Consider the following 23,081-nt stretch of genomic DNA (forward strand, 5'->3'; position numbering starts at 1 on the left):
TTACTGTTTCAGTGGTGCTTTACTGGGGATTACGTGAGCTGGGTCGTGTCAATTTTTCACTAATATTATACACCATCGTGTCACTTCTGTCCAATACTTTGGGATGGCTGTGGCTCAGGTGGTCCATTGGGTTGTCTGCTAATCAGAAGGTTGGTGGTTTCATCTCTGATACTGAACCCAAAATTGGCGCCCGGTGCACTATTGGTGTATGAGTTGTGGTCGTTAAGACTAGAAAAGAGTTGATTTTTTTTTGATTCTGTAGATCTCAATTTATAAAAGCTGAATATTATCATTGTGAAAGAAAATCCTTGTGAAGTCTTTTATGCCTTTTACCTATAATGTAAAGCAATATGTCAATAACCAGTGCTATATGACTTTATCCTGGTTACCACTGCATCATCTAGAGAAAAGTTTTCATAAACTAACACATCACAAGACGAGGTGTATTATGTACAAAAGAGAGCACATGACGAGAAAGCTTAGCTCATAATAAAAATGGGGGTTTAATGCTGTGGTAATAGTGAAGAAAAACATTTCCCACTCCTGACACACCATAATGGCTTTTAAATTGCCAAAGATTCATTTAAAAGGTAGAATTTATGGTAAATGACTAAATCCAGCCTCATTATAGTCTTATTTTCATATCTTAGTCAGCATGGCAGACATTTGTTTGAAAAACCAAACAAGATGGTAAGACAGACTTTCCATTTTATCCCGACAGCTCAAAACAGTTGAGATTAAAATAAACAACGTTTGTGCTGAAGCCGCTGAGGTTCCTCCTGTGGCAGAATTTTTCCCGACCACTTTTAAGTGTGGAAAAATAAGACAAGCATCATTAATTTAGTGTATCCTTTTGTTTTATATAATGGTCAGTGTTTTCGATAAAAAGACATTGTTTTATAAAACTATGGACCCCAAACAGAGAACATGGTGTGAAACAGAAAGAAGGAGACACATGAGTTTCACAGAGAAAGAGAACGAGCCAACCGCCTGCAGCAGTGAATGTAAAAGGATCATATACATATAATGTTCTTTCCTCCTTGCGCACAGGAAGCTCTATATACAGACATGTCTCTCTCTGTGGTCAGTGACCCACATCCCACATTTCCCACAAAGAACCCCACCTTAACAACCACTTTTATATACATTTGTGTTATTATACTGTACAAATTACACCGCTCTTTAAATAACCTGCAGGCCGCCCGGTGCCGGGTGCTTTTGAGATCAACCAGGTGCGACAGAAGTGTCTCTCAGGACAGCAAGGTCTGGACCTGCTGAGGGGATCTGGGCAACAGGTTTTCTGGGTCTTTGTAGCCGTTAGCTGGGCTGGTCAGCGCCGCGTAAACCTCTCCATAGGCTCTGCACACCAGCTCTGTCGACTGACGGAAAATCTGCTCCCTGCACAAACAGATAAAATGCTTAAGATTTTTATACTCACAAAACAAAGTGACAGCAATGAATGGGCCTTTTAAATTCTAGTATTTCTAACCTAAATCAGACCTGCAGAGCTATACTCTAATTAGTCACTGTTCAAGAGCTGAAATAAATCAGCCATGAGTAAGAATTTGTCCTAATTGCTTTTTTTTTTTTTTTTTTTGTTCAGTGACCATTGAGTGCCCCTGCAGAGTAAAAACAAAGAGTGGTAGTGGTGTATGTGGTGCACACTGCCATCTATGGATACATATTACAGCATCATGGATTGTTTGTTTAAATCATACCACATATTTGATGGTTTGAAGATCCATCAAAAATGTGAGAATTTGCTGCTTTGCTTGGTCTTACATTCGACTGTTGGTCAAACAAAACGTGACATTTTTTTTATTGGAGGGTCTGGCACCAATTACATATGGTCTCAGTTTTGAATATGCACATAACCACTTCTTTCATTTTGAACTACCTTAACAAGACATAAAGAAGCAGGAGTCAAATTGCATTCAAATTACTAGAGTATGCTGTAGTCAGTTCCAATGTTGTTAATTAGGTAGAACGAAGTCCAGTCCAGAGGGGTCCACCGTGTCCAAGACTGGTTGACATATCTTAATAAATCCCTCGACGTTGTCATGAAGTGTGTAGGTCAGCTTTTCCAGAGGGAGTGTTCTCACTACCTCCTTCTACCAACGCTCCAGAACAGGGATGTGCTAAGAAATCCAGAATTTCAGAACAGTCTTTCTGACTATAAACTGAGTATTCCACTAAATATAGTGCTGTGGTTGATCATTGCACTGTTCGTTTAAGCCAAAATACACTAAAGAGGAAATAGCAGGTAAACATTTCATCTTTCACTTCTCTCCAAAATGTTTGCATCTTTGCACATTTCCAAAACATACAGCAGGGTCCAAAAGTCTAAGACCACTTCCCCAAAGTGATCTCAGACTGTTGGACCCTGTTGTATGTGCATGTGTTGTCTCTTTTCTCAGTATTACAGCTCAGAATAGTGAAGTGTATTTTCTATAACTGATGCCCAGATATTTTCTTCTATCTGACATGCTATACCAATCTGCCACTGCTGTCGGATGTGATCAGTAGAATAATTAAAATCTAAACCAAAGGTTTCACAAAGGCTTCACTGGAAATGGGTTGTTTGAGAAAGACGCATTTGGAGCATGTGTGTTTTTTGGTATATAATGTGTTTTTTTAAGATATTGTGGTGGCCACCGTTTTGACATTTTATAGACAAGACTGATTCATAAGTCACCTTGAGCATTTAAAAAAAAAAAATTAATTAGAAACATCTTTTGTTCTTCATTTATCATTGTAGCTTTAAGTAAAGTATGATTTTTTTTTTTTTTTTTTACTGTTTTATCATAAAAAAACAAACATATAAAGTTGAAGTGAAGGATATAATGTGACTTATACTTCTTTCAGTGCAGTATGAATGGAGGATGCAGCGGTTGAATCAGAAGAGCCCAGTGAGAGGAGTCAACGACACAGTGGGAGCACCTTGGTTGTATCCCACTCAGGCTCTTGAGATCCATATTTTTAATTGGCCCACAGAGAGCACAGAACCACAGCGCTGTGTATAACACCTTACTCCACACCAAGTGCACTAACACAAAAGTAGAAACGAAGGGAATCTAAGAGTACATTCTCATTATTTGTGCACTCCAGGAGTATTTTCAGAGTGATAGCGGGTGTTTTTGTGTATTTAGGTGAGCAGAGAAGCAGAGATAGTGTGGAGGGTTGGGGGGGCGTGGGGTGGGAGGAGAGAGAGAGAGTGAGAGAGAGTAAGAGAGAGAGAGAAAGACAAAGAGGAGGAATGATTTCAGGGAATGAGTGTGAGTGAGAAATGGACCAGAAGCTAATTAATGGCGTCCTGCCCATCAGTCCTCCCATGTCCATTAATAGGGAACATTAACCTGAGGTACAGAGTGCTCCTCAAGCCTGCTGCACTTCCCAGTAAACGTGACTCATAGAAAGAGCCCTCCAATGTAGCAGCTGGATTGAGCTAAAAGCATGTGCATTTTCTGATCAGTAAGACAAATACAGACAGTCCTGTGGACCACTCTCTCAATGTGTTGGTGGCTTCAGCAATTTAGCATCCAAACACGCTGTGCATTTAGTCGAGTGTTTTGTTTGGAATGCAGTAATGATCATATTACATCTGGGAAACTAATGAATGTTAAACATTATTCGGTTAACGTTCACATTCTATTTTTATCCCTCTGAATATGCTCTTTACCCTGTGACGTGGTAAACATTTAACTTGAAGCCTGAACACTGCATACATGCAAGACTCAGGGAGAGCTACTCTCATGATTAGGGACAGGAACTCACTTGATGGCCGCGCTGAGCAGGAAGTTGAGCTGTGGCATCACAAGAGTGTCTGGCGATGACAAGTACCGATCAAACTGGACCTGTTGTTTGTGGGGGAGAGTTCACTGCAGGTGCTTAGTCAGAGAAACATCATAATTAAGTGACGGTTTATTATTCCCTCCAGGGAACATTAGATATATAAACACATGTGGTGTAACTCACCATTGCTGCTTTAACAGAGGAGCTGTCCATGCTTGGGAGGAGGGACAGAGCACCCTGAGACAGAAAAGTGAACATCAGCTTAGAATCCAGCTCAAGGTCACAGGTGTTTGAACAGCAGCAATGTTGAATCTCAGACCTGAACAAAGGTCAGGTGACTGTGGACCTTCATTAATTCATGTCTGCATGCAGCAAGTCTCTTCCTGTGTTATCTGTATACATTACTCTCAGCAGATGCTAAAAATGGATGGAGGCAGACACACAGTGATGCCTCAGTGAGTGATGTTACCCTGGTCACCTTACCGTATACCAAGAATCATTTCTTTTTCTTTGGTTTAAGGGGAAGTTCACGAAAAGGTTTATTGAAAAAAAACAACAAAAAACAAAAATGAAAAAACACACACATCATCATTGTGTGCAGCAAAAAAAACAAAAAGATGATTTACATTAGGGCTGGAAAATATGATCTAAGATCTGTATCATAATAAAACATCACATGTATCTTAATAACTACATGACACTTCCTTTCTCATGCTGGCTTAGTTTTTAAATGGCAGACTGGTTGGTTCAACATCTCTCTGATGTCATGGGCTGTTGTAGCTATCTTCGGTTTATAATTCAGGACTAATTATCAGCACTGGAGGTATTTACTGGGAAAAGAAATATATACTATATAATTCAGCATTTTTAGAAAACTGAACTTGGACATGTGAGTTTTAATTCGTGAACAGGAGAAACCCCCCTCCCTGAAACCTTAATCTTAACTAGACAGATTAAAAACATGACTGACTTTGTGAACACAACAGCAGGTACCTTCGAGACAATTAGCCGACACCGATTATCCAGAATGACAACATTAAGTAAAGCTTAAACGCCTAAATTGCCTACATTAAAAGCAGCAAACAGAAAGCAGTGCAAGGGTCAAAGCAACTCTGCAGTGCCTGGAGTGATTTTATAGGGATGAGGGCACATTAACCATCATGAGCCCGCAAACTCATCTGCTAGCTGCTAGCCAGTGAACAGTATTGTTTTAATCACCGTTTTATTTATTTTTGTTTCTGACTCGTTCATCTGATGTATCACAGAAAATTACAGGGATAAAATGTTAAACAGATAGTAAAAGTAAACCTGAAAAGGCTGAAATAAACTCGGGGATTCTTGTCAGTCGTTGACATCTGGGATGCTGTCGAGTGTAGACAGCCAGACCTAATCTTTTCAAACAGAGGACTATTTAAGGAAAAACCAAGACAGGCCACCCGAGGAGAGAAGTAGTCTGCAGAAGAATGACAGGTCTTGATTGAGCTTCGCACTGAGCTGCAGCAGCAGCAGGGTGTGGTGTGTCCTGACATGACCCAGGGTTTCAAGACTCACACGCTAAACCACAACTATGGGTCTCAGTCAGCCTAGTGGCAAAGTGTGTTGTAAAGACGGAGGAAGGCTCCAGGGCATCAGGTCTCTCAACTGCACAAGACACTTCTGCACAAGGTAATATATTCTAATAGAACATAATATGATCTGCCTCCCTCTGTCCTTTTCTCATCTGAAAATCTGACAGAAATGCTATTATGCACTAATAAAGATATTGGTCATGTGGTAACCATAGCGATAGCTATTGTAAAGCCCAAATAGGTAGTGTAAGCAATAATGTTAGGGCCTGTATAATATAAAAAGAGGACCATTAGGGAGTCTAAGAGGAGAGATGTGTACTGTAACTTCACAAGTGAGTGCATGTAAGAGTGTGGTTAAATGCTCCATGTGAGACCTGTTCAGCACTGTGCTGCTGGACACAGCTGTAGATATAACTCAGTCCGGCTCTGGTCAGCACGTAGGATGCCTGCTCGTTGATCAGAGTGTCAAGGTGAGCCTCGATCTAGAAAATGTGGGAGAGAGTGATTTAAAATCCAGTCCAAGCCTGCATTGTGAGCCAGTGGTACTTGTGGTTAATGGAGAATCACTGTGCTATTGATAATGAAACTTCCACAGGAGCTCTTGTGGTGCTCGATTACAAAAGATGTGCTAAAAATAGAGGGATACATGGCGCATTGAACAACAATGCATGACGCACACCCTTCTATGAGATAGCAAATTAAATCTTTTTAATAAAAGATTTGGGCTCTTTGGGTTTTAATGAAAGGGAAAAGAATAATTAACTGATTCTAATGAAAAATACCCTGATGCACAGTCATTATGGTGACTGCAAACTGAGCATTCACTTTGGATAACATTAGTGTTTTATGACTCAGTTTGTCTTGTCCCACTAAGGTGTGGTGTGTTGGCCTTGACTAATTGTAATCAAATGTAAATAGACATTTAAAAACTGACACATCATTTAATTGTCTGACTCACTATTAAGGTGTTCTAAAATCATAATGAAGGCAAACCTGGAACTCAAGCATCTCAAGTCTCTTGTCGGTGAACTCAAAGAGAGCCAGCGTTGTCTTCATCACATACAGCGAGTTGACCATGTAGGTGGCCATGTCAGCTGTACCGAGGTTACTGGCTGACACGGTGCACAACTGTAGGAGAGGATCCAAGATGCAAGAGAGCACCTGAGGGAGACAAAGTCAGACAGAGCCTTAAGAGATGAGTAAATAGAACAGACGATAAAACAAATATTAACACATTCATAGCTCATAGATTTAACAGAAACAGTAACAGATCAGCCTTTCTCTCAGTCTGATCATATAGTAGAAATGTGTGTTAAACCTGGGCAAAGTCAGCCTGGCGGGCATCCAGAGGAACCACTGAGGAGTCGTGGGAGGCCAGCACCTCCCTGAGGAGGGACAGCGTTTGAGTGAGGGAGGCTGTGGGTCCCAGGTCTGCAGGAGGCAGCTCCACCTGTCCGGGTGTAGTAGCAAAGTTATTCTCGCAGAGATTAGTTGTGTGTGTGGGCTGCAGCCTTTATAAAGACAAGTGGTCCTCACAACATTATCAAAGCATTTAACATCCCTAATGAGCAACACGATAGACTGAATATACAACTGCTCCCTGCTGCTACTCTGAGCCTCCACTTGTTCAGAGTCAGTAGAGCTTTTTAATGAAGATGGTTTTGATTTCATTGGCCTCTGGATATACAACGCAGAACTGAGCCTGGCCACCTTTGTCCACCTAATGGAGCAAATCATGAGAAGGCTGTGTTCCTGGCATTAGCTGGAATTGACACCAAAACCCTGAGGGCTTCCAATTTGATTAACACCAAGCTACAGGGACAACTCTTGTAACTGCTATTGATCAGTAAACAGCGAGCATGTAATGTGGAAGAGCTCTCGCTCGTGCTGAGGTATATTTGGATGCCAATTTAACTAAACGGTAACAAGTCTGGTGTTTTTTGGCAGCGAGCGCCATTTCGATGCTGTGGCCGGCGGGCTGAAACTGTTTACAAGCATAAGTGCTTCAGAAATAGCCTTGTTGTCTTTGAGGGTTTAGACGGAAAACTGAAATACACAGCATGTGTCCACAGGGTGCAAAACTGAACTTCTGCACTGTCATTTAAGCATTTTTATGAAAGAACATTGCGAACTGTCTCTATTTAAAAAAAAACAAAAAAAAAAAAAACAAGGTTTCATCTTTTATCTCTTTCCTTAGGTGAAGTATTGTTTGCAGTCACTTTCTTTGACATGATCTTTCTTTGCGTATGTAGATTTTATTTTGGTCAACTTGGATTTGATTTCTTCTCATTCTTGTTTATCAAGGATTTAAAGAATGTTTTGGTGAAACACTTGAATCACTCTGGATAAGAAGATAAACTAATTTTTTTTTTACACATAAAATATACAACAACAACCGACTGAAATAAAAACAATATTGTGGAATATCATATTACTATACCTTGTCCATGAGTCTGCTTGCATGGAGGCTAAGGCTGTTGAAAAACATCTTTTTGCTGAGCACGTGCATTTCCTCCATAGTGATGAGCAAGGAGGCCACACTAGTCCCGATAATAGAGCTGGACAAAGATCAAACAAGTCAACAAGGCTGCATACGGTGATAATCAATTCTCTTTCTTTTCCCCGATTCACTGACTAATTAAATTTGAAAATGTCAAAATATGGCAAAAACTGCTCATCACGAGCCTCAAGAGCCCAAAGTTGCTTCTTCAAATTGCTTATTTTGTCCAACAGATGATGCAAAACAAAAAGCTCATAATAATATAACAATAATATAAAGCAGGGAAAAGCAGCAAATTAAAAAAAATAGAGCCACAGTATATTTTGCTCTACAAATTACTTAAGTGATTAATCGATTATCAAAACAGTTGCCCCCATTATTTTTTGTTGAGCCATCAATCAATTTCAGCTGTCAACTCATAGTGAAATACATAGTACATAGTGATTGTAACGCTGCAAACTTGTGAGTGAGCTAAAATACCTGATGGTGTGGTGGTAAAACTTGAGCAGGTTGGACAGTTTGTAAAGTAGGACAGCTCCTGGCTCAGCCACAATCACCTGTTCTATCCGAACCTGCGGAACAGGTCCACAAAATACACAACACATTAAACATTCAACACAGCTGATCAGTGTTTTTGTTTTACTTTATAGCTTCTTAAAGTAATTTGGTTGCTCACCTTGAGCGGTCTGCAGACCCCCTCAGTGATGTGTCCAACCACCTCCTGCATGTTCTCCTCCACACCTAACGAAAGAGGAATAAATAATCAGGGCTATTTGGGATGGCATCAGCTGTTTTGAGGATATCATGTATATTAGCACAGTATTAATAAATACAGCACTGGGGTAAATCTGCATGTGATCAAATCTGCAGTAACACACATCCTCCATCCTCCACATTCCTAATTAATTCCTGTGTGAGGCTTAGGATGCATTCACACATTGATGCTTACTCAGACTTTTACATATATTTTCACTGTTCACTGTGTTTAGGCAGGTGACAGCAATGCCCGTCATTCAAACTGAAGTGACACCATGACAACAGCCTGAAAATGCTCTAACTTTTCAGTCAGCTCTCATGTGATTTGCTAGGAGTGAGATGATAATCAGAATTAACAGAGAACTACTACAAAAGGAGATAAATGTGATCTGACAGCCTGGATGTATAGTAGCCTGACAAAATGGGCCAAGAGCACTCTCCGGTCTCAACTAAGCTGTAGTCATTCTTAATGAGAACCGAAGAAGTTAAATTAGGGAAACAAGCACAGGATTAGTTCATCAGGCTGAACTAAATGTACAAGAATTAGATTTGTTCACACTCTAACTGTTGCCAACATCTCTAACCTCACTGAATGACTGGTTTCCCAAACTCTGTCCAATAAACAAATACTTGTGACATTTGTTTACAAGCTGCGGTTCACTTGTAAAATACACCTAATTAAAATTGCAAAGAAAACTGTTCCAATAAGGGTTATATAAAAAGAAGACAGCGGGGAAAAAAAAAGATAGTATGTGCAATTGTACCATTTGTAATTTTAAGGTATGGCATGAACCGCAGATGATGGAGCTGTATAATTAGCATTTAGGAAGCATCATACCTTGCAGAGTGACTTGTTTCAGCAGAGCTTCTAGATGCTCTTTCTCTGAAGCAGTGGCTTGGTGCAGCCAGGCCAGCATGTCCCCGACGTACCTGAAAGAGCGACAAAATAGTCTGCATTAACCAGTACGTCACTGAGGGGCCACCCGAGGGCTAATCTTACCACGCCATGACCACAGCTACATCGAGGCACAGGTCATCATGTTTCACTCCACTCACACACAAACACACACGGCTTTTGGTGTTACATAACGGTGGAAAACAGCAAGGTTAAACTTGAATTATTATGTGTAAGCCTGCGTGTGTATGTGTGTTTGTGAGCGTGTGAGCGAGTGTGAGGACATAGGGAGGTGAGAAAGAACTTGATGTTCTCAGAACTGCTGATGCCTCCTATAAAGTGGAGGTGATTTTGTGTTCCACACATGGCTGGTATTCTGAGAAAATCTCCTATTTAGCTCCTGGGCACAGGAGGAAGAGGGAAGAGACCGTGGTACAAAAGGAAACACACACACACACACACACACACACACACACACACACACACTCACACACACTCACACACACTCACACACACTCACACACACTCACACACACCTTGACAAAATAGATATTTAACATCATCTTGAATTGGGATCATCATAATCAGGACATGAAATATGATTGTTACAATCATACAATAGATACACTGTAGAATATTAGACCTGGATTCAACTATATTTCCTGTACTATCCATTTGAATGTCTGTGTGTGGTTTTAAGTTCTACTGAATAATGAATCTAGTCTGGAAAAATTCTGACAGTTTAAATTTGTGATCACCAGAAATGTTTTGACAAGTTCTCACAAAATCCTAATAACTGCAAACCAGTTAGAACTTTTTTTTTATACTAAATATATGTAAATACAGTATTAGTATTCATCAGCTCTGGTTGTGTGCACAAACAGGAAACAGGTTGTAAGTTTGATATAATCTAATTTCTTTAAATACATTAATTATAACTTGTGGTTAAGTTCGACAAGACATTCATCTTTTGAAATGCATAAATGTACGTGTTCATATTTTTAAGGGGATATTCTCTTTGATTCTGCAGACATCCATTAAATGAGCTAAGCTACACTGAACTCATTATTCAGCGTACCTTCAAAATTAATGCAGAGACATGAAAGAAGCATCCTTGAGTTTCTCCAACTCTGTGGAAAAATAGCTAAATTTCCATCAGAAATTAGGTTTCCTTTTGGTTTTATTATGTTGAGAAATGGCAAAATTGAGCACTTAAATGGGATTTGAGTAAGAAGCGTCATATTACAACGGGACTGATTACCTCATGGGGTCATGTGAATGCATCTCTATGGGGCGAGGAGTTCCTCCTGGCCCGCCGCGGGTGAGTGCGTCGATGAAGCCTCTTACCACCGCACACCTGCGAGCAGTCCCAAACTCATCCAGAGTGTACCTGACCGAAAAGAGGAGAGAGAGGGGCCAACGTTCAACACCCAAACTTCATGTGAACACAGTGTTTTTCGTGCAGACTGTGTGTCGGAGGTCAGTCGCTGACATGCAGCAACAATGCAGGCAGCTTTTCCAAAAGGAAAGAGTTTGAGGTTGTTTTGATTACTTGGCGGTGGCAGACTCTACGACAGACTAAACAGAAGATAGTGCTGAATTAAGATTCCAGGAACGTCGGTCTCCGCTCTCTCAGCCTAAACATCCCCAGCCAGCGCACGACCTTGGACACTTTCTGGGCACTGAGACAGGTGCATTTCCGAGAATGAAGACCAACAGAAGGAGGCTTTGCCATGAAAGCATATCTTGGTGTAACGTGTGAAACGTTCCACTGTGTTGTTTTGTTTTTTGGGACAAAGTTAAACTCACAGGAAGCTTCAGGAAATCTGGGAGACCTTTGCAATTCTACACAAGCAACATGAAGAGCATGAGAAACACTGAATGGAAATAAAACTGAATTCTTGCTAAATGTACACATAAAGTTGTACTCTGTACACAGTGCGTGCCAGAAACCTGTGGCCGCAGTTTGTTATAGTCCTGATTGTTCATGACGAATTTTGACAGTGATTTATTTTGCGGATCTGTAATTTCTACCGCTGGCTGGATAGTGGTGACATTTTCTGTTGCTTCAGGCTGTTTGTTCTGTTGCTTTCTAATCAAAAAGCTCTTTGTTTCTCTTTGTCTGAGACAAGAATCTCCTCAGCCAAAAACTCTTACAATTCACCTGTGAGTAACCCACTGAAGACAGCAGCAGTGCCACTTCATTCTGAATTTAACAAGCATGTATTCAGATCAGTGAAGTGTGGCGCTTGTAGCTATTTATTTTCATACTGTATATTTAGGAGCTATCTCTCTATTGTTAGTAATAGATTCAAACAGCCCCTTTGATATTGGACATTTTAAAACATTCACCACTACACAAGCTGACTTCTACTTGTTATTAGCACTCTGAGTAAACACTGGCTGGCATAGAGAGAAAGATAACAGAAGGGACAGACCATACAGTGTTTCATTTAGATAAATAAGTTTCTGTTGTGTTTATATGTTACTTGTAAAGGACAGGCCGGTCCTGTAAGGCCTCCATGGCTTGAGTCAGCACAGGGCTGATATCACACGTCTCCTGGGTCAGTCCCCTGCATTCGTCTATGTAGAAAGAGAGAAAAACAAGAAGAGATACAGGACAAGAAACATAATCTATATAATATCTATCGGAGTAGGACACTATCATCTGAGTGCTGTTTTTATAGTTACTATCTTTGTGTTATGCTCCATTCACTGTTGCTAAATGTTTTTGACCATGTCAACCCTGTTGGCAAGAAAGCACACCAAAGCACCAAGAACATTTTCAAAATCATATTTTCCAATGAGCTTTCACTAAGAAGTCAGTCGGTTTGCTTATGCTTCAGACAATACAAACAATGAACAGGCAGTGGCCAATCTTCCAGACTATTGGAGAAAATGGGTCAACACACTCCACTCTTGTTGGACTTTACTTAATGCTGGAAAGACATGTACATGTGTTCCTAAGAGAATGTGTGGTAATATTTTTGTGAAAATTAACGACTGACAAATGCGTGTACAAAAAAAGAGACTATTCACAAATAAATCAACTTCTACAACTTCTACAACATGCAGAGAAATTACAAAAAAACAGAAGAACTTCGAGTTCTTTAATTTAACCAACACCAAACTTTCACTTGCCTAATTTACGGAACTGGGACTTTTGGCAAATCTAAACCACAGCAAAATAAGAATCTGTGGAGCAACTCACAATTTAGTAGACGCTCTGTATTTTGTTACTGTATAATTAAACAAATGAGGTTTCTGTGATCTAAATAGACTATTTCCATTTTCATTTTCAACGACAAAACATTTGGTTTCAAGCATTCGTTTGACAATACTCAGTCAGAAGTTATGAGTCACATGTATTCTCAAATGACTCCTATACACGCCATTACTGGATATTTATGGTCACTTGAAAGAGCGCAGTTTTGTATTTTGGTATATCCAATAAAAAAAAACAAAAAAAACACACAACTAATAGAAATCATGCAACAGTAGCAACCGTTTGGAGACAAATGGAAGTAAACTGTACAGAATACATTGGCTTAATTGTCTGTTTTTGACAACACAACACCCCAGTTCAGTATGGAGGGCTGTGTACATGGAGGGTCATGGTAAGTCAGTTTTATCCCTTGGTGTGCTCGTGGTATTAACTCTGTGTACTGTACTCACTCTGAGCCCAGCGGTAGAGCTGCTCATATGATGTCTCCTGTAACACGGCCATCTGCTCCATGATCTCTAACCTGGAACAAGCACACGAACCAAGACCACACATTACATACTCATGACCTGCAGCATAGTGTCAGATCCCTGACAGTGACATAAATACCCGACCTGGATGTTTTTCTCCTACTTAACTGTTCCACATCTCTGGTTCAAAATAAATGCCATGAATTTAACAAGGAGAATAAAATTACCATAAAAGACACTGGTGGGGAACAGACTAACACTGTGGAGTCAGATATGCACCTTACCCTGCAGTTTGCTGGTTGGTTCGCAGGAGGATTTTCACATCCTCGTGGATGTGCTTCACTCGGCTGAGAGCTCTGAAGAAATCCTGGGAAAATGAATGACACATAAATGAATATACTAGAGTAAAAGGTGGCAGATTTGCAGAGGTCAATGAACATTTTTGGTAAAAGACTAAAAATTACAGCTTTGGTAAGTTATCTTTGTAACTTATCATGCAAAATTGCTTTGAAGCTGAAAGATGTGTGGTGTTATCTGATATGCAAAATTATGTATGTGCATATCATAACCAGGTAATAAAAGTTTGATTTTCTTTCTTTAGATCATTTAGATTTTATTTCATGTTTAGTAGGAAACGGTAACAAGCGATGGGGAGGATGGTCAGAGAAGCTCAAATCATTTCGATTTTCCTATCTTTATCACATCTTACAACTCATTAGTTATTGTGGCAGCATGAGTGAGAGTGAGAAGAGTGGTCATCCTTCAACTAGGGGATCCAGATAATGGAGCCTCTAAAGGAAAAACTGACAATAAAAACTGCAGATCAGCAAGACGCATTCAGTATCTGTACCTAGCCCCTTTTACACAGCCTGTTCACTATGGGAATGTTGCACCTTTATTCTGCCTCGGTATAAAAGGTATGAACACAGAATTTGGGCGGGGTGGGGGAGCTTGCCTTTAAGCCGGCAGTGGAGGAAGTCACAGAGTTAAATCGACAGTATGACCAGCAGAACACAGGACAGACAGTGACACGGTCCTGTTACACATCAAGCCTCTGATTCCAGGATGCCGGCATGTTGTCTAAAAATCACACATGGCGCCGGCGTAATGCCGGGTTTGTTTGGTTTAGTAACAAGCAAAGATGACTTTCTTTTACAGCAATGTGGCAGGATGTCTGTGTAAAAGGGGCTCCTGTTACTGAAACCCCTCCAGCTTGTGGGTGTGGTGAGGATTTTACATGATTTCATTCATTAGCATAGATTATAATGGAAATTACCTCAGTAATGGGTGCATCCCGAGCCCCTCGCAGTGTGACCATCTCCTCATGAGATAGCTGGAACTTGGCAAGGAAAGCCTGAGCAACCTGAGCTCTCACCTCCAGGCGGTGACTGAGGGGAAAGAGATAAATGGTAATTTCCTTCACTTGTCATTGTTACCCTTCATATCTATATATATTTTTATGAAGAATTATTTTCTCTTTGGAATTCCTTGTCATTTAGTTTTTTTTGTCACTTCAGCTGTCACCATGATTTGTTTTGTCTGTCTTCAAGGCCCTTGAGGACTTTTATCTCACAATAGTGTTCATATTTTTCCTCTTGTCTTTAATCATGTGGTTTTATCACTGTATTTTGTCATCCCCTTGTGTTTTCCTACTGTGCAGATAAAAAGAACTGACAGTGTGGACTGCAACAATATTATATTCACTCATTTAACTTTAAAAATAATGTATGTTGTCAACAACATGTAATGTTCAAAGTCCTACAGCAGATGGCAGTCATACTCCTCACATACACACAAACGCACCGCACACACACACGCGCACGCGCACACACACACACACTCATACACACACACACACACACCTTTGCTCACAGTGACCCGAGAGTGAGACGACAGGGTGGGACACAGAGTAAAGATATTATGTGCAGTAGTCACGAAATAAAGAGAAGAGCAACAAAGAGAACACAGAGCCGGATACTGGCCAGGTTTTGCCACTATCAATAACAGCAGAGTGATCACTATCGGTGTCACTATAAATGTCTCAACACAATAGTGACCATGGCAACCGCCCCAGTCAAACAGGGAACTCTGTCATGGGATAGCAGAACAACAGCGAGTCCTCCCTCTGTCCCCATCTTTCCATCCAAACCACCTCATCTATATTCTCTCCCTCTCTGTGAAGGCGAGGCAGGACACCAGTAAATCACCAGGTTGTTTTGGTGGAGGAGAAGAACATAACATTATCTGACCATTGTCTCTCACACGGCTATTACCAGGGCTCAGTCAGCTGAAAGTAAAGGGTTGTAAATCTGTTATAGGATTCTATGATTTAGTATTTCTCTGTACTGAGCCTCACATACAGGACCTCGAGGCATCTTTGCCCTTTACGTGTTTTGTGTAGTGAGATTTTGTGGCAATACACAAAGAGGAAAAAACTTGGCTGCACCACAGCCTTGAATTCCACGCACAGAAAGGCTTGGGTAGTGTACTTTAAAAATTAACTTTATTAGAGAAACCTGGCTACATCATCAAAATTTTAGGCAGTGACAATAAAGATAATACATTTTTCATTCGATACAGATATAACCTTGCCTTTACCTAAAAAAAAAAAAAAAAACACCTTTTGAGGCTCAGGCTTTCACTGTGTTCCAGAAGCAGTCACAAAAAAAGTGGATTATTTATTTAATGTAACATGTTACGTGTCTTGTATTAGAATTATTGTGTCACTGTCAAACCCTGAGCATGTGCGTACAGAAACACACTGAACTTCAAAAACAGAGAAAACTGAATGAGAACTGTTTGGAGAAGGAGAAAACACATCGTGCTACTCAGTGATAACAAATTAAAACATCAGGCGCTTGGGCTAACTGATATCCCAACACAATTACAATGATATATAAAAATTAACAAGCTATGCTAATGAGGTGATCAATTAAACTGAATGATGCATAAATTACAGAAACTATTTCCATTCGAACATGCGTGTATTCACGCAAACATGAGGAACATTAATATGAAGCCTGCAAACTCGTGTAGAGGGATGAGCTACAGTCGTCTCAAGAAAGAAGATTTTATCACTAATATGCAAATCTATGCAGCAAGCTTTTACAAAAATCTAATTGGATCATCTGTTCTATGGAAAGAAACTGTAGGATTTCGATCATTAAAGGTTGTTGAGTTATTATCTTCACAAGAAGGAATAAAAAAGGCAGAAACACACACACACACAATATTGAATCTTGGAAGAAAAAAAAAAAAAAAAGTCCTACATACCAATCTGATGGGACATAAAATTGATTGGCCACCCGATGGTCCTAATTGTCTTATTTCATCAGGCACATTTCACATGCCACATCTTGGAATTTCATTTATGAAGCATTCAAGCCACAGGCTGCATGTCTACCAATAAAAGAGGTCGTGGTCAATGAAGCAAGTTGACTAGAAAGACCGACTGATTATATGTTTATGACTTTATAAGAGAGTCCAAAAGTTAAACCATTCGACTAGCAATTATATAATTTTACGTCTTTTACATTTATGTCAAAAATATGACCTCATGAGTTTCATTTTACAGCAGCAATTGCTCTCAGTCCTTCACTGATTAAGGTTCCGGTCTGTGGACTCCATGCTGAACTCCGTGGACACAAGAGCTCCAGAAGAGAGACAACAGTTCTCACATGGAAAACTTTGCAACAGATTAACCTGTAGAAGATAAGAAATGCCCCCAATTTTTCACGTCCATGCCAAGAGTGACAGACCTGTTCCTCCAGAATGTAAATCGCAACAAAGACACAGTCCGCACATGCCTGCACAAAATTGAGCACTGTGGGTTTGTCAGGAGCTGAAGCGGCCGAGCAAAGGAGAGCTAGGGAACAATGGAGCAGCAGGTTTGTTGTCTACAGTGCTGTCAGGACATGACACATTCTTCTCCAGACTGCAATTACCGAATACCAGAGAGAGGCAACATATTTGAGTGTGTGTGGCAATGTCACACTGTAAAGGCAAAGTATGTAGAGACTCTGGGCCAGTGGTTCCAAGGAAAATGAACTCAATGACGGAAGCTTTTTTAATGCCCAACAAAAAAGTGCAAAGTTAAATTAGATCTGGGTTATATAATGTTACATGATGGGATGAAGACAAGTTACAGTGTCAGCAGTGTGTCTCTTTGTTTGCGTCTGTTTGTGTGCGTGCTCAGATTTCCCAACAAGGCCCAAATGATTTTGTCTGTTCAAGCACAAAAATCGTTTAAGCAACATAACACAGCACAATCTCATAAACAGCTTCGTCAAACTGAAACACTGAAATTACCAGCACCTACTCAATTACCTCACAGAGCTGAGCCAATAGTGCAGCACGATGTTTAGAAAAACTGAGCTCGATCAGCGAGTAACATTCATCAAGCTCTCTCTCCAAAGCAGACTTAAGCATATGACTTCTAAGAAAAGATTTATAGCACATCATTCAATTTTATTTTTTTTTAATTTTTAAAACAGACTTATAATCATACAGAATGACTGATAAGGAGATCACCAAGCGAAAGTCCAACCCTCGCATAGGTTGTAAACCATGTGGGTCGATTATCCATTAAAATCTATTAGGGGCCATTTCAAAGTCTCGTGTGGAAATTTGGCATTCGCAAAGCTGTTAGTTAGCCACGTGCCAGTGATCACAGAGTGCAGTCGCAGCCAGTCAAATCAGACAACACAAAGGCATACTCACAGCTATACCCTCATTAACAGTCGGCTGAGCATTAATAAGGCTTAAGTGTCATTTCACACAGGTTGTCATCTACACTCTGATGTTCCTGATCGTTCTCTCAAGGGTTCCAGAGCTCTTGATTTATTAATGACCTACACAGAAGTCATACTGAGTACAACTGCTTTATTTTCAGGAAACAAAACTGAATGAAACACAGGGCTTCGTTTCCGATTATGCATCATATGCTGTAGGAAATTACTGTGGGGAAATTAGGGGCTGCCACAAGCCAAATGTGGGCAAATCTTTGCTGTGGTTATTAAATTTAAATACGTTGCACTTTGGCGCGCAGCCACGTAGGCCCACTGTAGCTGCCTGAGTGGCTCAGTAATAGCTGGAGAACTGAACAGTCCAACCCCCTTCAGCTCCAGCTGCTCGGGAGGGCAAAGTCCACGGAAACATCCGTTTGTGAGGTGTCTCAACTTGTTCCGTGTGATAACATGTCATGCTAATGCAAAGATCACACAGTGTGGGACAGGTGGGTGGCGTTACGTTTCATTATGGAACAACAGACAACACCTATTTAGTGCTCTTGTTGACAGCGCCTTTAAAAAAGCAGCAGCCCAGAACAAAAGAGCAGCGCGTTTGAAAGCCGGCGGACAAATACAGGTCGTCTACTCTCATTGGCTCAGAGCTGCAACCTTTGCTTCTGCACACTGTAAGCAATCCACTGTTCCTTTCAGTTTCATTAACGCTGACAAATGACACAGTGCCACTGGCAGATAACATAGCAAACAGTTCAGGACAGGTCTACTGTGGCGGGTAAATACACATCAGGAGCATCAGCAGAGCTTTGAAAATGACTCTACTCTCTCAGCAGAGCTGCCCCATAAGCAGAAAATGTGAGATTATGCTGCAAATCTTAGCCTGGCTATAATAAGTATCAACAGGAGACAAGTAAAAAAAAAGATAAAAAAAAAACAGTGGCCTGGGACTGCAGAGGATTGTGTGACCTGAAATAGATCTGACTGAGAAGACTGGAGTGGTGTGGTGCAGTGGGCTGACTGGTAGGTGGCTGAAGGAGGACAGCTTGTGCGCACACTTCCCTTGGCAGCTCTTCTAAGACAAAATTGCTATAGACAAGGTCAAAGCCCAGCGTGCAGACACTATCCCATCTGGCTGTGGGGTCATTGTGGTTCTGCGAATGAAAATGTCACACAGACGGACAGCAGGTCCCAATGGGACCACTATGCAAGGAAAAGAGACAAGGCAGAGGGCCACTCAGAAGGGCATTCGTGTAAAACCTCTGACCACTTACCTTCAACAAGAGCCCTGCACAAAGTGATACGATTTTTATTAATTCATTGCCTGCACATGTTCACTGGTGGCTTTATCCCCACTGGTGTCTTTTACTGCTCTCACATTCAGAACTGTACAATCCCACTGCCTCCTGTCACCTTTTTGTCAAGGAGGTCCTGAAGCTGTGCCAGTGGAGCATGGAATTGCGGTGGTACATCACAGCTGTCAGCAGTGTCTTCTGCCAGAAATCTACATTATCTTTGCCCGTGCCCCTGCCTCCATGTCAACTCACAAGGTCACTGAGCACTGAGGTCACAGCCACCACAAATGCTAATGAGCCCCACCCCCCACCCCAACCCCCCTGAGTTATCAGTGAACAGGAACGGGTGTTTTATTTTCACATCCCTGTCAACACTCTGCCAGCCATATTCATAGATTAATGATACCTAGATTAAACTGAGTGGCAAGCTTTCAACCAAAAAAAAAAAAAAACATCCATCAGTATTCCAAAGGTTGTGAATGGGTGAGCACCCAAGATACATCTGATAACCCTAACTCCACTCATGGTGTCATGTCATGGTGAGCTGTGCGTATTTGATCTGCATATCTGATGGCTCCTAATATGTGTTGTCAGCAAATCTCAATATACACACTCAAACACAAGAACACACTGATGGGCTTCTCTCCAGTTGTAATAGGCTGGCCTCAATAAGATCAGGGAGTAGTGCAGCGTAAACAGGAAAACACTTTGATGTGTATCTTCATAGGACATGACGAATAAAACAAATAAAGCTCCGTTAAAGATGATTGCTGCCCTCCTTATGCAAATAGACAACTGCAAGAGAAATATTCATCAACCACATGAATCATTCATCTCTCCTCATCAAAAATAAAGATGTGCTTGCCAGCTCCTCCTGCCCTGAACCAAAATCTTCTGACAAACTTCTGACAGTAAAGAGAAGCAGCATTTCACAGAGCAGAAATCTACTCTTCAAAGTATTAGTGTTGTAACTTGGCAGGTCATGTCTTTATTTGTATAAAATCTCATCTCAACTCACTTTTAACTCATCAATCTATAATGTTTTTAAATGTAATGGCTCAATTTCTAATTAAACTGAAAAATCTCCTTTGGCTGACAAACAAGGAAGTGCGAGCATATTCTGCCAGGTCTCGATTTCCAAATGTGTGCAGTAAAAGTTTAATACTTGCAAAGTGGACCATGTTGTTCCTGCCTTGCACTTTGATTGAAGAACTATTTGTCTGGGGACTTGCCTGAATAGAAAAAAAGTGCAATTTCTCTGTGGAAATGAAACAGCAGGGAGAGTGAAATGATGGCGTCTAACTTTGGACTGATGAAGATGCCTATCAGCGACACATGTGACAAGTTTCCAAAATGACTTATAGCTTCGGAACAGATAAGGGTAGAAATGGCGGTATGAAATTTCTGCAGATAATTCAGAGAAAAGTTGCCATGCTATCTCCATGATCTCCCTGACATTCAGCAATGGCAGTTTAAAAGTTCAGGATGGCAGCCTTGTCATACAGTCTGACTTTACAGTTTGGTGACAATTCAGTTACAGCCAGATTGAGAAACAGCTTGTGCTAGCGACAGTAGTTTACGCTCGAGTTCCCAGATTGATAATCACAACACATGTACAAGAGTAAACAATGCTCAGTACAGCGCTCGTTTGGTGTAATCTGACATAACAGCCCAACAATAAACACTATCTTAAGTTCAGTTTTTGTTGAAGTTTTGAGTCCTCACTAAATGTTACGAGGCTGTACATTACGAAAGCTTCAGGCACTTGACGGCATAATAGTAAGAGAAATAAAATGCTGTCAATGCCATCAGATTTATGGAGCAGAAAGTATCAGAAAAATCTTACAATACAGTCCAATATAAAATTCCTTAAGTTACAGTAGACCTGAATTAAAACCTGATTCACGGCCTACCACAATTAAAATAATATCTTTCCCAAAGGTAGTAATAACTAGTGCGAAGTGGATTCTATTAGACTGGACAGAAGTTTCTACTTTTCTAGTCACTCTGGGTACCTGACTCATGTAGGTACAAAAGGCAATAGTAAATATGTAACCCATTAACTGTAACATATATTTATTTTAGAAATGTCAATGAGGTTTCTCAGTCAGAGAGATAGTAGGCAACTGGAACTGCTGTTTTAATCTTGAGGACATTTTCCCACTGCCTTGTTGCATCAATCTTATTTCAAATATGTGTCAAGTTACAAAGTTAACAAACACACACACACACACACACACACACACACACACACACACACATTTCATGCTTCAGATTTAACAGATTTAACTCACTTTTCTCCCTGAAGCTTGTTGGTTTTTACTATGAGGTCTTGAGTTTGGTCCTTTGCAGCCTGTTGAAGAAAAGTTACTACTTTCATAAATATGACTTGTAAACATATTAATAATAATACCAAGTCTACACTAATATATTCCCCACTGTTGTGAACTGAATACTCAGTTTAACTACATTAAATAATTACACGTACAGGAGATTTTTCAAACAGCATATAGAGATTATTGCTGTACCTTTAATCTGTTGGTCATTTCTTCACAACATGTGCTCATGGCCTGGACATCCTCATGAACACTTTCAAGCTCCTGTGGGGGACGTGAAGTCACAGTTAAAGCAGCACTGAGGCAGATCTGGAGAGGCATCTCTGTGTATTAAAGATGCTCATGACAGTATTTTGAAATAGTTATGATACAGTGTGTTGCCTTCAAGTATTCTAATGCTGCAAACAAATGTTGAGAAGTAGGATGCTTGAATCACAGCTTTTTCACTACAGTCTTTGATACTGCGATTGTTACTGCAATTTAATTTTGCAGGAATCCTACACACACCACCCTGAAAACTTACACTAGTGCGGATCAAAGCATTTTTAAAAGTTGTATCTCTTTCTCCACAATTAAATATGCCATTTTACTAGATGAGTTCTGCCTCTGGCAACTGTAAAACTTTTCATTTCTCTTTTTCTTTTTTAATAAGAAACCGCATCTTTTAAAGTTACAAAGATCGTTCACCATTCTGTGCTCTTTTGCACAATATAGATAGAAATTTAAAGGTGCACCTGCTTGACAGTCTCTGTAAACGTTTCCTCATCCCAGAATAACTGCCATATATTTTGCCTAAGTCTGTTCTGCCTCAATGATATGGTTGTTTTTTTAAATCATCCATAGTAGATTGCATTTCTGTCAACGCTGTATCTTACCTCCTTTACTTCTTTAAATATTCGTGCGAACTCCTCATTGATGGCCAAGCTTCGTCTCTCTATGTCACCCCGAAGATTTCTCCTGGTGCGCAAACTGTTTTCCGTGAAGAACACGGACAGAGCCTGCAGAGCCTCCAGCATCTCCTGAAAACACGAAAAATAACATTATGATGTTAATGTCAGTCTTTTAATAGCCTTCGTGTCTTACTTGCAGAACACGCAGGGTAAACTTCCAGGTGTAGCTACAAATAAGACTCGAAAACATGAGTCAACGCAACACTCACTTAACGACTACAGCAACATGCTAATTGTTAAATACACAAATATTTATGTTGACGTTGTTACTGTGTTTTTTCCTCCAGCTGAAACGCGGCTAGCTTGGAGATTTAGCTACAGTTAGCTAGCTAGCAGGAAGCTAACGTCTTCCAACATACCTTGTCATTGTCAAGCCTCGTTTCCAGTATTTTGTTTAGCTTCCTTGACAGCGGGTTATTGGGTTGAGAAGACGCATTTGGATTCTGGATTACAGTGGAGCTGTCACCAGAAAGTTCTACTTTAATATCAGCCATCGTAGACGAACACCTCCACGTCAACTTTTCTGAATTATGTTTTGGTCCGTCTGAAATCAACGT

The 23,081-nt window shown here is 40.5% G+C and overlaps 1 protein-coding gene across 1 annotated transcript; it reads right to left on the reverse strand.

The window, feature by feature from the left end:
- Positions 1–541: 541 nt before the first annotated feature.
- Positions 542–23,049, reverse strand: cog6 (component of oligomeric golgi complex 6). The gene is made up of 19 exons (XM_022748920.1): positions 22,884–23,049; positions 22,450–22,593; positions 21,767–21,838; positions 21,533–21,591; positions 14,481–14,592; positions 13,489–13,571; positions 13,187–13,257; positions 12,001–12,094; positions 10,773–10,901; positions 9,455–9,546; positions 8,537–8,601; positions 8,341–8,432; positions 7,801–7,918; positions 6,679–6,810; positions 6,354–6,521; positions 5,735–5,842; positions 3,976–4,029; positions 3,775–3,854; positions 542–1,398 (listed from the first exon to the last, which is right to left on the reverse strand). The coding sequence occupies exons 1-19, from the start codon at positions 23,016–23,018 to the stop codon at positions 1,251–1,253; spliced, it is 1,956 nt and encodes a 651-aa protein (XP_022604641.1). The 5' UTR covers positions 23,019–23,049; the 3' UTR covers positions 542–1,250.
- Positions 23,050–23,081: the final 32 nt, after the last annotated feature.

Source organism: Seriola dumerili, unplaced genomic scaffold, assembly GCF_002260705.1.
Source record: "Seriola dumerili isolate Sdu_G_001 unplaced genomic scaffold, Sdu_1.0 BDQW01000134.1, whole genome shotgun sequence".
NCBI lineage: Eukaryota > Metazoa > Chordata > Actinopteri > Carangiformes > Carangidae > Seriola > Seriola dumerili.